Source organism: Phoca vitulina, unplaced genomic scaffold, assembly GCF_004348235.1.
Source record: "Phoca vitulina isolate PV1807 unplaced genomic scaffold, GSC_HSeal_1.0 scaffold33, whole genome shotgun sequence".
Classification (NCBI taxonomy): Eukaryota; Metazoa; Chordata; class Mammalia; order Carnivora; family Phocidae; genus Phoca; species Phoca vitulina.
This window is the reverse complement of record NW_022589736.1, coordinates 13,213,250-13,229,197: the sequence shown is the minus strand read 5'-3', so window position 1 is coordinate 13,229,197 and position 15,948 is coordinate 13,213,250. Positions and strand designations below refer to the sequence as shown.

Sequence of the window (15,948 nt, the reverse complement as noted above, 5' to 3'; positions counted from 1 at the left end):
TATGCTATTAAAATTTTAACATGGATCTGAAAATTTGAACTTATACATTATGTATACTCTCCATTACCATTTTATCTCTTGTTAGTTATGGAATCTGGTTTTTGATGCCCTAGAATATCACAGTTGTTGACAGTTTACGTATCTCCTTATTATTACTTTACCCCTTGAGGTCTGTAATGGGTTGTAGGCAGTGATTTATAAATGTCATGTTTTATATTTATCTCAGTTGCATGTAATTTCATATCTGTTATTTTTAATTATTTGTGAGAATAATAGGAGCATGAAATTATAGAAAGCCATCTGGACTGTGCCCTGCTCCCAGGGAGGCCATACAGGCAGGCAGTGCTCTACTTAATAGTTGCTTTCCTAGAGTTTGTTTTTAAATTGGTTGTTTGGAGCATCAGACACAATTTACCATTATTGTGAGTAGGTTTTAGTGGAGTCTGTGAAAAACTTAATTAATTTATTTAACTGCTTAGCTAATTTAAAACTAATAGAATTATCATTCATTCATGCTTGTATGCATTTTTTTTTTTCCATGCAGTTAAGTCACACTTAGGAACTAGGCTAGCCATTGTGCAGTCATTGATAAAATATATGCACATGGAGGGGTCCACAAGACAGTTGGGTATTGAATCTGAAATTTGATGGATTGGTGTAGACATTGGAAGTTCCTACTCTAATCGGTGCTGGTTAACAGCTTCAAAAGTAGAGTGAGAAGAGCAATGGGCTGAGGGCAGTGCTGTGGGCACACTGACAGTTAAGAAGGACCCATGAAGACCCATCAAAAGAAGAGTTGGATGGTATGAGGAGAACCAAGAGAGGCTGGTATGATGGAGTTTGAGGAATGGGGAGTGAGCAATACTGAGAAATGTACTGAACAGAATCCACTAGATAAGAACTGAACAGTGTCCACTGGATGATCTGTCCAATGGCAGATCATTTTTGACCTTGGCAAGAATAATGTCAAGGCTGATGTAGCTGTGAAGTAAAGAAGTAGAGAGACAAGGTGGATAGCTTACTGTTCTGAGAAGTGTGGATGAAAGGCAAGAAAGAGTTTTTCCTATGACATGTTTAGTCAAAAACATTAAAGTTTGGCAGTTCCTTCTTGAGTGGCTTTCTTACCCTTCGTTGCTCTGTCTTTCCCAGTTGACTTCTGACACAAACCCAAGTCTGATCAGGGCTTAGCTGCGTGTCAGCTGTTGCTGGAATACGGGATCTTCTGAAGCTTGTAACTGGGAAATAGTGATTATATTGCCAAAAGTAGTTTGTTTGTTTTTTTTTAAAGTTAATTTAGGTTGGTAGTGTCTCATTTCTAACTCTTATTATTAATTCATAAAAAATTAACTCTTGTTTTGTGGTCTTCTTGTTTTAAGGAATTATTCAGTTTTATAAATTCCCAATAATACCCTTCTTTGTCCCCTATTACAGGGACGAGAAGGTGCAGAGATTGAACCTTGGGAGGATGCTGATTACCTTGTTTACAAAGTCACGGATAGATTTGGCTTTTTACAGTAAGTTGCATTGATTGAAAGCTAACTTTTTTATTATAATGTTTCTATGGTGACCTATTATATTGATTTTCTTTATTTTTAATCGCACAGCTGTGAATAAGATTCCAGGAGTAGTCCTGCAATGTGCTTTTTGTTATTAAATTCCTGGCATTTTTCGGGGCGCCTGGGTGGCTCAGTCGTTAAGCGTCTGCCTTCGGCTCAGGTCGTGATCCCAGGGTCCTGGGATTGAGCCCCACATCGGGCTCCCTGCTCTGCAGGAAGCCTGCTTCTCCCTCTCCCACTCCCCCTGCTTGTGTTCCCTCTCTCGCTGTCTTGCTCTCTGTCAAAAAATAAATAAAAATTTACTTAAAAAAAAAAAAAATTCCTGGCATTTTTAACCTCTATGATTAACATTGAACTATATAGTTAAGAATACAATCTTTAATATTTGTTGTATTTTAGTAAGAACATAAAGTGCAATAAATGAGTTATATTAATAATCTAACAGAATTAAATGGAAATGAATAATAATTTGTATTTCAAAAATAATTATAAAACATTTCATTTTATGTAAATGCATTTTTAAAATAATTAGCAATTAGAACTTTAGTGTTATGCAGCCTAAAAATGAACAATGAAAGGAAATGCTGTTGATCTTTCCCATAGTTATAAATGTCTTTGTGTTATTGCTTCTCAGAATTAATTCCATTTATCCTGAGTACGTTATATAAAGAGTTGAGAGAGGTCTAGACTACTGTAAAGGGGCTAAAGTGATTTTGACTCTTGAAAACATCCTGCTAGTGATGCAAATTCTGCCTGTTCCAGTTCTGGCATTGTTTGGGCAGATCCCTACAGGCTAGAGACTTCTCTTCATGTCTGTAGTTTGTTTGCTTCCATCCAATTTAGTGAGTAATTTCTCATTCAAATTTATTCTTTTCCAGTCTGATTTACTATAAATAGGAAAAAGCCAGAGTTTTTTTTCTTTTTAATTTTAGGATATATGATTACATTTTGAAGGAAAAAATGTAATTTCTTGATAGTTCATAGCAGTAACTTGTAGTACTCAGACTTTGTTTTCTCCTTCTGTTGAGTTTTCTTGCATTTAGAAAGTATTTTTTGGTATCTTCTTTTTCTTTGGGTAGAACAAGCAAACAAAGTTAAGAGAAACAGCTCTGGGAGTTAGAGAATGTGTGCCCTTCTTGTGGCTTCACTTGTTGCAGTTAACCCTTTCATGCCTCATCTGTAAAATGGAATCATCACTGCTCTACATACTTTATAGTTGAAGCTTTGAAGAAATAAAATGGTAGAATGCCATATAAAGGTCTGGACAAATATAAGGTGTTGTTATTATACCCAATGACATTAGCATAACCAGAGTGTTCTCTTGAGTAGTTATAATTAGAAGACTTTGAACTTTAACAGACCAGCAGAGCAGTATTTAACTATGATGAAACACTCTTCTTAAATTAAACCCCCACTTCCACTTTTTTTTTTTTTAAATAAATCAAACTTGGCCACAAATGTGGCAGGAAATGGTTACATATTTGTGTGGGTTAGTGTGCAGATCTGAGATATGGGATGAAGTTTTAAAGGACAGTTTGAGCTTTTAGCCCCGTCAAGATCAGTGGATCCCAAACTTGTCTGCACACTAGAATCAGCTGAGAAATTTTTCTTAAAAATAAATTTCTGGGCTCTATCCCAGATTTCGATTCAGAAGGTGCAGTATAACTTAGCTTATTTTGGCCTTCTCAAGTGACTGTATATTGGGAGTGAACCACCAAAAGAGATGTTTATATCATAAAATGGTCTAATATAGTATAAACGACATGTGAAAAACCTGTGCATTCCAAAAGGTTCTAGTAATTACCTAAAATCTCTTTTCTCATTGCTTGAAACATGTTTAGTCCGTCCATTATTTATCTTACTAATATTAGCTAGTATTTATTGAGCACTTACTGTGTGTCAGGCACTGTTCTAAGCCCTTTACATGGATAACTCATTTATTCCTCTCCAAACCTCTTTGGGGTAGGTACTCTGTTTATCTTTTTTTTAGATGAACCTGAAGCAGAAAGCGGTCAACCACCTGGCCCGAGTTGTGTTGACTGTGTCCAATGTGGGCTGTAGACTTCGGCAGTCTTACTACAGCAGGGCCTGTGTTCTGAACTTCTGCAGTATACTGCCTGTTACGACTCTCCTGTATTTTATTTTATTTATTTATTTATTTTTAAGATTTTACTTATTTATTTGTCAGAGAGAGAGAGAGAGAGCACAAGCAGGGGGAGCGGCAGGCAGAGCAGGCAGAGGGAGAAGCAGACTCCCCCGCCGAGCAGGGAGCCCGATGCGGGACTCGATCCCAGGACCCCGAGATCATGACCTGAGCTGAAGGCAGCCGCTTACCCGACTGAGCCACCCAGGCATCCCTCTCCTGTATTTTAAATGAGAGAAACACAAAAGTGCTTTGACATGCCTAGAAAGAAATTTGAAGGCAGTCACTTGTATGAAGGTATAGTCAGGTAGCTAAGCTCACCACTTCTTTGAAAATGAAGCCAATTGGTACCAGTTCTCATATGATCACACTAATTTTTTAATTTATACCATCGTGCAGTCCTGAAGCATCCAGCACAAATGAAAATAATGAAGCAGAGAAATGGATTTTAGGGTAATGTTAGGCTTTGTTAAATTTTACCAAACTTGATTTTTGTTACAATGCCTAATTTAAGTAAAACACATTCTCCAGAGGTTGCTGCTGGTGCCTTCCATTGCTTGTCACTGTAGCCTGAAGTTTTTTTTTTTTTTGCACTATTGAATAAAGTCAGTTGGCCTAGGCATTTAGATATTGCTTTCTATCACACCTTGATCGAAGAGCCTTTCTTTCTGCTGTTTTAGTTCTCTGCAATTTTTGATTGGTTCTGCAGTGAAATTGGGTTTTAAGTGTCGATGTCAATACAATACAGTGGACAAAGGTAACTTTATGATCTTCTCTGAAGGCTGCTGACTTCATATCTAATTACAGTTTTAGTAATTTAAATTGCTTGTTATGATATGTGACAGTATTAACAAAAGCAGTACCGGCCTAACTTGGCTTTATAACAGATTTCACAATAAATATAAAAATGGTTGCCAAACCAGCTTGGCTTGATGCTGCAACAGGAAGGTCTTTGTTTAGGATTCAGAAATGGGGAGTTATCCCTGGTCTGGATGCCTGTGACAGAGTTACATCTGGAGAATGGAGAAATCAAGTGTGTTTAAGAGTTAGAGAAATTTTGAAATTTGAACTTTCAACATTTTTATCAAAAATAGTCACTGCTGGTCTGTTCAGCTTGGAATGCTTGGAATTTGGATAATGATAGAGCTTTTAGGTCAGAAGTTATTAATAGAATTAGAAGGAAATTGTATCAAAAATAAAGATAAAATTAATATCAAGCTTCAGATTTTCAACTAATCAAAAGGTGTATATTTGAAAAAATTAGCAAATTGTTTGTAGTTTACTATGACTATATAAATATTTGAAAGCCAAAATAAAGGTGTTTTTGTTTTTAAAGAACTTCTGTTTTGATGACAAGAGCTTGCGAACTCTTTCTACTTGTCTAATCCTTTTGATTAGACATATCTAAACTTAGACAGACTTAATTGCAAAAAACAAAATTTAGTCAACATATTCAATTTACTGATTTTAACAAGTTAAGTTTTAAGTTTCCCGGTGAAATTTTGTCTCACAGAAATATGCCACCTGAGGTATTGAAAAATTACAGGCACATATACTCTAGTTAATAATTCTTTTAAGTTTAAAGCAGATGAAAACAGATTGAGTTAAGGCCCCTCTCTTTCCAGGAATGACTATGTTGTTGTTTTTACTTACTGTGTTTCTATGAGGTATGGCTTCTTGCTGTCAGCGTGGCATTTTCTTTTAGCAACTTCTATGTACCTCTTTCCTTTAGAGGACAAACCTTTGTTTTTTAAAGTGGGGTCAGGCAAACATTTTCTGTGAAGAGCCGGATAGGAAATATTTTTGGCTTTGTGGACCTTGTGATCTTTGTCATAATGATTCAACTCTACTGTTGTAGCGTCAAAACAACCACAGACAATACACGAATGAGCATGGCAGTGTTCCATTGAAACTTTATTTACAAAAGTGGGCAGTGGGCCGGATTTGACCCATGGGGCTGTAGTTTGCTGACCTAAAGGAATATTCTGGACACATCCAGACTTTGGTCTTTCTTTTCTTCTACTTGGAGAATATGTAAGTGGCAAGGGGAAGATGCATCTATGCATGCCGGCATGTGTTCACCCTTTTATTCCATACTTTCACTCAGCAACATTTAGTGCCCTCCTGCAGCCTGCCAGCCACTGTGCTTGAGGCCGGTGCTGTGCTTTACATGTGTATTTTAGACATTGTGTGTAGCTTTTGGAAAGGCAGCAATCCCCTGCTTTCTCCTTGGAAGGCTGTGAAGATTAATGCACGCCATCACAGAAATCTGAGGAGGAAAAGTTCTATGGCGATCAGTGTTGTGCACACAGCAGATTTTGTATAAAAGGTTTTAGGTATGGAGCAATAATGCAAGAAAATCCATACAGGAAAACTTGACCACATCTTTGCTCTTTCATCCATCTAAGCAGTCTCAAGACTGTTTTCACAATTCAGCATCCATCCATTATGGAGGGAATGGACCTTATCAGGAATAAGGCTACATAAGACAGACCCACAGCTAACATCATACCCAATGGTGAGAAGCTGAAGCTTTTCCTCCGAGACCAGGAACAGAACAAAGATGCCCACTCTTGCCACTTTTAATCACATAGTTAGGTAAGAAAAAGAAATAAAAGTCCAGATTGGAACAGAAGAAGTAAGACTGTCTCTATTTGCAAATGAAATGATTTTATATATAGAAAACCGTTAAGACTCCACCAAAAAAATTGTTAGAACTGATAAATGAATTCAGTAAAGTTGCAGCATACAAAATCAATATACAATAATCAGTTGCATTTTTATATATAGTAAAAGCTATCAAAAAGAAATTAAGAAAATAATTCTGTTTATAACTGCATCAAAGAGAATAAAATAGCTAGGAATCAGTTTAACCAAGGAGAAAAAGACATACTCTGAAAACTGTAAGACAGTGATGAAAGAAATGTAAGATGATACAAATAAATGGAAAGAAGTTCCATACTCATGGATTGGAAGAATTGATTTTGTTAAAATGTCCATACTATCCAAAGCTATCTACAGATTCAGTATAACACCAATCAAAATGCCAATGGCATGTTTCACAAAAATAGAATGTGTACAGTCTTAAAATTTGTATGGAACCACACAGGACCAAAATAGCTAAAGCAATCTTGAGAAATAAGAACAAAGCATCATACTTCATGATTTCAAACTCTATTACAGAGCTTGAGTAGTCAAAACATTATGGTATTGGTGTAAAAATAGAAACATAGATTGATGGAACAGAATTGAGAGTCCAGAAATAATCCTATGCAAATATGGTCAATTAATTTACAACAAAGCAGCCAAGAATATACCTGGGGAAGGGACAGTCTTTTCAGTAAGTGGCGGTGGGAAAACTGGGCAGCCACAGGCAGAAGAATGAGTGGCTTAAAGGTTTAAGTGTAAGACCGGAAACCATAAAACTCCTAGAAGAAAACATAGGCCCTAAGCTCCTTGACATTGGTCTTGGTTTTGATTTTTTGGATCTGATACCAATAGTAGAGGCAACAAAAGCAAAAATAAACAGGTGGGACTACGTCAAACCAAAAAGCTTTTGTACAGCATATAAAAAGGGCAGCCTACCGGGGCACCTGGGTGGCTCAGTCGTTAAGCGTCTGCCTTCGGCTCAGGTCGTGATCCCAGGGTCCTGGGATCGAGCCCCACATCGGGCTCCCTGCTAGGCAGGAAGCCTGCTTCTCCCTCTCCCCCTGCTTGTATTCCCTCTCTCACGGTGTCTCTCTCTGTCAAATAAATAAATAAAAAAATCTTTAAAAAAAAAAAAAAAAAAAAGGGCAGCCTACCAAATGAGAGAAAGTATTTTCAAAATAGGTATCTGATAAGGGGTTAATATCCAAAATATGTAAAGAACTCATACAACTAAGTAAAAAATAATCTGATTAAATAATGGGCAAAGAACCAGAATAGACATTTCCCCAAAGAAGACATACAAATGGCTACCAGACACATGAAAAGATGCTTAACATCACCAATCATCAGGGAAATCCAAATCAAAATCACAATGAGATATCACCTCATTCCTGTTAGAATAGCTGTTATTAAAAAGACAAGAAATAACAACTTTTGGCAAGGATGTGGAGAAAAGGGAACCCTGTGCACTACTTGTAGGAATGTAAAATTGTGCAGCTACTATGGAAGACAGTATGGAGGTTCCTTAAAAAATTAAAAATAGAACTACTTAGGGACGACTGGGTGGCTCAGTTGGTTAAGCATCTGCCTTCGCTCAGGTCATGATTCCAGGGTCCTGGGATCGAGTCCCACATTGGGCTCCTTGCTCAGCAGGGAGCCTGCTTCTGACCTCTGCCTGCCACTTCCCCTGCTTGTTCTCTCTCTCTCTGTCAAATAAATAAATAAATAAAATCTTTACCAAAAAAAATTAGAACTACTTATGATCCAGCAGTTCTACTTCTGGGTATTTATCCAAAGGGAAATCACTATCTCAAAAAGATTTTTATACCCCCCCCGCCCCGTGTTCATTGCAACATTATTTACAATAGCCAAAACATGGAAATAACCTAAGTTGTCTGTTGATGGACGAACAGATAAAGAAAATGTGTTCTCACACACACACATACACACACACACACAGCCATAGAGGCATATTATTCAGCCACAGAACAGAATGAAATTTTACCATTTATGACAACGTGGATGGACCTTGAGGACATTATCCTAGGTGAAATAAATCAGATAAAGACAAATACTGTATGTTATCAATTATATGTGGAATCTAAAACAACCAAACAAAAGGGGCACCTGGGTGGCTCAGTCGTTAAGCGTCTGCCTTTGGCTCAGGTCATGACACTAAGGTCCTGGGATCGAGCCCCACATTGGGCTCCCTGCTCAGCGGGAAGCCTGCTTCTCCCTCTCCCACTCCCCCTGCTTGTGTTCCCTCTCTCACTGTCTCTCTCTCTCTGTTAAATAAATAAATAAATAAATAAATAAATAACTCTTAAAAAAAAATTAAACAACCACACACAAAAAAATGAACTCATAGATACAGAGAACAGGTTGCTGGTTGCCAGAGATGGGATGGGGAGTGGTGGTGGTGCTAGGAGGTAGGCAAAATGGGTGAAAGTGGTCAAAAGGTACAAATTTCTAGTAATAAGGTAAATAAGTCCTGGGAATGGAGTGTACAGCATGGTGGCTATAGTTAATAATACTGTATTGTATATTTGACAGTTGCTAAGGGAGTAGATCTTAAAAGTTTTCATCACAAGGGAAAAGCCAAAAAATGTGTAGCTGTGTGTGGTGATGGATGCTAACTAAACTTAAAATAGTAATCATTTTGTGATATATATATATATATATGTAATATATATATCTCAAATCATTATGTTGTACACCTAAAACTAATACAATGTTATATGTCAGTTATATCTCAAAAAATTTAAAAAATAAATTAAAAAAATGCATATGAAAAAACACTTGGTTAGTGGGAGTTCAGTAACTGGGGATATGATGGTGTTCCTGCACAGACAAGCACATCCTGGGGTGGGGGTTGTGACAGGGCAAAAGGAAATAATGTAAAATATTGAGGTGGAGGGAAATCAACACCAAGTCTGTCTACTTCTGGATATCGCCTAAGGCCGACTTTGGTTGTATGTATGCTCCTGCATCTCGCTCTCCCAGGGTTTTCAGTAGTATGGTTCGGTGTTAGGGTGGGGCAGGATGCTGAGAGCAGTCCTGTCTCATCTTGAAGCTCACAAGTGCGTTCTGTAGGACCTGAGCGCAGAGGCCACGCAGCCTGAGCAGATAGATGATCAGCATCATTCCACAGACAAGTGCAAAATTTGGTTCTGATTCAGTGTTGGGAATAGGCACAGTGAGGTTTGTTAGTCTTGTTTAGTAAATAGGAGGACACCAAAGAAATGTACCCAGTACCTTCAAAGAACTAATCCTTTGGTAAGCACCCAGAGTTGGCACTTCATTTGGAGTTGGAAAGTTCAAATAAACAGTTATCAGGGTCTGCTCAAATCAGCTGTACAAAAAGTACAGAAAGTTACTCTTGCCCAGGGCAGCCTACTCACCCCAGAAATACTGGTCTTAGTGTGCACAAAGGGTTCAGATGTTCCTAGTCTTTCAAGATGTCCCTGCTGACCCTGTTCACCTAAGAAATAAATTCCAGCGGTGCTGATAAGCCCTTTTTCTGGCAGTAAGTGAAGAATGGATAGATGTACTTTTAAATTAGAAGTTACATCCTGTGCCATTCATACATCATTGGCTCTAGTAATCAGGATTACAGATTAGCAGGGAAATGTAGACTCTGAGCATAATGAAAGATATAAAAAAACCAAGGTGTCACCTTCAGTAAAGGTGAGTGGACACTTTACATTTAAAAAAAAAGACTTTTATATTAAATCCTCAATTTTTTTTTTTTTCTTCTTGAGAATTGGTTTCTTAGGCCTTTCTTCATATACTGCTGCAGAATCTGAAGATCTTGTTCATCTTGGTTTGAACCCACAGGGCTAGAGAGATAGAATTGAGCGTCTCTATAATAGGCTAAATGACTGTGACTAAATGAAATGTTAGCTTTCTTATCTCTGAAGTGAAGGGTTTGGACTATCTTTCTAAGATCTCTTTTGGCTGTTACACTTTTTGTCAGTTCCATTGCTATAGGTTGGTTTGTGGTTCACCTAAGGACTCTTCAGAGTAGCAAAAGAGTGCCTTTGAACATACTGGACTCTTGAATACTAATGTACTATACTCTTAAAAATGGTATTATGTTTAAAAGCGATTCATTGTGTTCTAAAAAAAAAATGGTATTATGTGGTTCAAGAAAAAGAAAGACAAGAATCTGTGTCATTGCGAAAACATCAGTATTACTGAGGTAGCAGTTCAAAGCACAGAACTTTGTTACAGATAGCTCATTGTTTTTATATTACTGGCAGTTAATACAAGAGTCTCAGCATGCTTTAGGTTAGAGCTGATATCACAATATTACTGTATCAGAGAAATGAATTTGGTCTTTTGTTGTATATTTAAAAATCTCATCCCTGTTGAAGTTTTGACAAATGAAGCTTTCCTAATTTATAGAATTAGATTTTCCTTTCCCTTTTTCTTTTCTTTCTTTCTTTCTTTTTTTTTTAAAGATTTTATTTATTTGACAGAGAGACAGCAAGAGAGGGAACACAAGTAGGGAGAGTAGGAGAGGGAGAAGGTTTCCCGCTGAGCATGGAGCCTGATGCGGGGCTCGATCCCAGGACCCTGGGATCATGACCTGAGCCAAAGGCAGACACTTAACTGACTGAGCCACCTAGGCACCCCAGATTTTCCTTTCTCATTCATAAATCTTTTGGAGGCTATTTTATTTCCTTATAGCATTTAAAAAAAATATATATATATATATTTATGTAAGGTTTTATTTATTTATTTGAGAGACAGATAGCAAGAGAGAGCAGGAGTGGGGAGGAGAGAGAGCAGCAGGCTCCTCCCTGAGCAAGAGCCTGATGCGGGGCTTGATCCAAGGATCCAGGGATCATGACCCAGGCTGAAGGCAGACGCTTAACCAACTGAGCCACCCAGGCACCCCGATCCATATACCATTTTTTAAAAAAGGAATCAGTTGTTATAGGCCATAGTTTGAGCCAGAGAGTGGAGGTGATGTTGTAGAGTAGAGGTTGGTGAACTATAGCCTGCAGGTCACATTCAGCTCACCACCTGTTTTTGCAAACATTTTGTGGGAATAAAACCACACTCAGTCTACTATTACCTGTGTCTACTTGTGCAATACAACATTACAGTTGAATAGTTAATGACAAAGACTGTATGGTCTGCAAAGCCTTATGTATTTACTGTTTAAATATTTACCTTCGCAGAAGAAGGTTGCTGACTCCTGGTCTACAGGAGTGTTGTCCAGTAGGACATTCCTGCAGTGGTGGGAATATTCTTTCTATATACACGCTGTTCAAAACGATAGCCTCTGTCTGTGTGACCACTGTCGTGCACTTGAACTGTGGCTAGGGTGAGACTGAAAAACTGAATTGTTAATTTGAACTTAACATTTTAGATTAAATAGCCACACGTGGCTGGAGATGACTGTCTTAGACGGCGTATGTCTAGAGATTTGAAGATAGGGGACCTTGTGGGTTCAGAACCGCTAATTGTTTTATATTGAATTTGGCAGAATGGAAGCTTATGTAATATGATCCATTCTTGTGATGACGATAAATGGTTATATATCATATGTACCCATAGGTATATGATTTTTTAAAAGTTCACTATGATTTCAGCTATTTCATATATACTATTTTTCATTTGCAGTGAGGAGGAGCTCCCGTATCATAATGCAGCTATGGAACGGGTGAGTCCAGCTCTGCATGTATTTATCGTTACCAGTGAATTATGTTTATCAGAGGAATAAAATCTCCACCTTTGTGATTTTGAGTGCCATGTTATATGTAAATGGTGCAGGCATTCAAATTTCACTCTAAGAAAGTAATTAACGGTGAAACAATTTTAGGAGATTTTTGGAACTTCTGATAGATACTTGAAAAGAAGAAAGGTAGCAGTTATCAGAGACTTGTATTCTAGACAGTTCTCAGTCTAGGAGTGCTTCACATGTACAGCCTTTGAAGAACACAAGCGCTTGGGACCCTCCTGAGTCTGTTAGGTCAGACTCTCTGGGCAGGAGCTCACGTAGGTCATTTGTGGAAAGCTTCACAAGTGATTCTCATGTACTCTGTAGCTCATAAAGCAGGATTCTAGACCAGTAACTTTTTGTAATAGAACTATTCCATGAGGTTGTAACCAAATTTCCTATAAACAGCAACAACAGAAGTTTGCTTTAATCAGATAAGTCTATTAGCTTTTAAGGACTTTAAGAAATCTTATGTATAGTAAACTTGTCACTTTTTTTTTAAAGTTAGTGTTTCCCCTTTTTTCATTATACTTGGCTAGGCAGCTGGTCCCATAGTTGTGTGTGCATGAGAACTAGGGATTGAATGTTTTAAGGTTGGTCAGAATCTCCCTCCCCTTCTCTGTTTTTTTCTGTACCAAGAAATGAATTGCAGAATGAAAAGCAGGCTACTGATTGGGATTATCTTCAGTTTATGTTTGATGGGGGAAGGAGGCTGAGTTTCAGATAATGGAGGTAAAGAATTGGAATGAGAATCTGAGAAATACTTTAGAAAATCTTCCTCAAATAAACAATTTCTGAAAATAAGAAAATGAAGCATACCTTTAAGATGCAGACAGAATTGCCATTTGAAGATTCTTATAGGTACTTTCTACAGTTGAATTCTCTTGTGACTGCCTCATTTTCTCCCAGTATCATAACCTTGATGTTTTGGCAAATGAGTTTCTTTCTTACAATACATTATTGAGTAGCAACTGTGTATCAAGCACTGGACTAGGTACTGCCTAGAATACTAGGGTCAAATAAAGAGGTAGTTTCTGCCTTTGAGACACTCACTGTCCGTCCAGTGACTAGAGGAAGATCAAGTGAGACAAAAGGTGGGAGATTATTGGTGGCTTCTATCAGTCCAGTTTGAAATGGGAATCTGAGAATCTGTTCCCACTCTCTGACCATTTTCCCTCTTGTCTAGTGTCCTGACTTCACTGATCCTTGGACCTCACTGATACAACCACTGTTATATTATCCTTCACCAAACTCATGTCTTCATTCCCCTCTCTCTACAGCTGAAATTCTACTGTAGGTCAGTACAGTCACTCCCATACACCTTTACCTCCCTCGCCTCTCTTGCTTCCTCTGGACTAAAGTCCAGGCCAACTTTCAGGCAGGAAAGCATGCTGTTACTAGTCAATTTTTGCTCCATTTCAACTATTGGAACATTCTCTTTCCTCCTCAGACTTCCAGTACCTCCTCTGTCCTCTCAGCTCATGTTCTTCTTATTTCTTATAAGAAAATAGAAGCAGGCAGAGAACTTCCACAAACTTCCACAACCACAGCTACCCACCTGTCTTCATCTGTGCTTATAGGCCCTCATCACTATGAGTGATTAGACTTGTTCAGGGACATCACTCGAGCTATCCTTCCCTCCCTCTCCCGAATTCTTTCTCTTTCTGCTTGATTGTTCCCATCAGAGTAAAATTTATTACTTCTCCTGTAAAGCAACAACAATAATACCAATCTTCTTTTGCCCCATTTCCTCCGTAGAACTACCCTGATTCTCTTTTGCTCTTACAGCAAAACTCCTCGAAAGAGGTGTCTATACTCTCTTTTCCATTTCTTTCCTGCATTTCCTTCTTGCATGTCAGATTTTTAACTTCCCACCCTTATCCCCACCCCCCTTCTGGCCTGTATTAGGGTCTCTAATTGCCTTTGTACTGTGTCATCCAGTAGGCAGTTTTCAATTTTCCTCTTGACCTACCAGCAGTTTTTGATGTGGTTGGCTACGGTCTCATTCTTACACATTCTTTCTTCCCAGCCTTCAGACCCTCAGGTTCTCCGCATGTTCTTTCCTTACTGGCTGCTTGTTCTCAGTTTCCTCTGCTTGTTCCTTCTCATCTCCTGGATCTCTGTACCCCAGGGCCCAGGCCTTGGAACTTCGCTTTCCTGTCTGTATTTTTTCCTTGTTAATCTCATCTTGTCTTTTGGTTTTAAATGCCAACCGTATGTTGATGACTTGGTTCCCTGAATCCCATACTTGTATATCCTTGCATATACATTTAAATGTCTACACTTAGATGTCTGACTTAATCTGTGCACTTAGATGTCTAACAAATGCCCAAACAGGAGTTTCTGTTGTTCTCTCTCTTTTTTTAAAGATTTTATTTATTTATCTGACAGAGAGAGACACAGCGAGAGAGGGAACACAAGCAGGGGGAGTGGGAGAGGGAGAAGCAGGCTTCCCGCGGAGCAGGGAGCCCGATGCGGGGCTTGATCCCAGGGCCCTGGGATCATGACCTGAGCCAAAGGCAGACGCTTAACGACTGAGCCACCCAGGTGCCCCTGTTATTCTCTTTAAATCCATTCTGTTAACAGACTTCCCTGTGTCAGTAAATGGGAGCTGTACTCTTCTGGTTGTTCAGTGTAAAACTTCTAAGTTATCTTTGACTTTCTTTCTTTCATAATCTGCATTTCATCGGTCAGCAATCCTGTGAGCTCTGCCTTCAAAATGTATTCAGAATTTGATGACTTACCATCACCACTTCTGCCACCCTGTTCACTGTAACCTCTCTACTGGAACTTTCTATCTTCCTGCTTCTGCTATTTTCCCCCTTTCTCCCCCATGATCTTCCTGTTCACCAAAAGAGATAGAATGAGCCTGTTTAAGTAAGATCATGACACTCTGATTGGAACATTGTGTTGCCTCTCAGTCATATCCACAATAAAACGGGAAGTCCTTAGAGTGACCTTCAAAGCCCTGTATGATGTGCTTTTTGTTAAGGCTTTCATTTCGTCTTCACTGCCTGCTCTTCCTTACTCATTGGCCTCCGTAGTGGTTCCAGAACACGCCTGCCGTATCCCTTCTTTGGCTGCCTCCTCTCTGGGGCACTTCCCGGCCTCGTCCCACAGTAGCTACGAGACACCTTCCATTTCCTTTGCTATTTACTCACGTGTCACCTTCAGAATAAGACCCTCCTCCCTGACCATCATATCTAAAATTGGGAACTCCCTCCCTCCACACATGCTAATTATCTCTCACCTTCCTCTGTTTTTCTCTTTAGCACCTAACGCTATTTCACATTCTAAATATGTTACTCGCTTCTTTATTTTCTCTGTTTGCTCACTAGGTTGCCATCTCTATGGGTCGGTTATCTACTCTTCACAGCTGTACCCCCAGAACACAGAGCCTTGCATGTAGTATATGCTTAGTAAGTGGTGGCTGAATGCATAATCCAATGAATGTAACAGCTGCTTTATAACACTAAATATGGACTTAAATACTTTTGAATGTTACAATGGCCTTTATTTGAGAAATTAGGGAGAGAAGAATCGGAAGGTATCTTTTAACAATAGATACCCATATTTGGCAAAATATAATCTGGCAACCCAGTATAGCCTTCTGCCTTCATTGCCCCTGCTTGTTTTTCTTTTGTATAGTTTTCTGGTGCAGAAAGTTCAGAAGTCTGGGAACTGGTGATATAAATGATTCAAGAAGGGTGACAATGAGGGAAAGAAGAAGTAGAAGACAAAAACTAGTGCAGGATGCATGCTTGAAGGAGGTTGTCTTTACATTTTTGTTTTTTAAGAGACTTGCCTGTAGAATAAAAGACCTACCCAGTTAGGCTTATAATTAATTGGTTGTTTACTTTAAAGAGTTT

General features: G+C 38.6%; 1 protein-coding gene across 3 annotated transcripts in view; it reads left to right on the top strand.

The window, feature by feature from the left end:
* Nucleotides 1-15,948, top strand: part of USP6NL (USP6 N-terminal like) — a 189,859-nt gene that overhangs the window by 104,014 nt on the left and 69,897 nt on the right. For all 3 annotated transcript variants that reach the window (XM_032425552.1, XM_032425550.1, XM_032425553.1), the window contains 2 exons: nt 1,432-1,514; nt 11,983-12,022. In XM_032425552.1, coding sequence (XP_032281443.1) covers nt 1,432-1,514; nt 11,983-12,022 — 123 coding nt within the window. The remainder of the gene's footprint in view (nt 1-1,431; nt 1,515-11,982; nt 12,023-15,948) is intronic.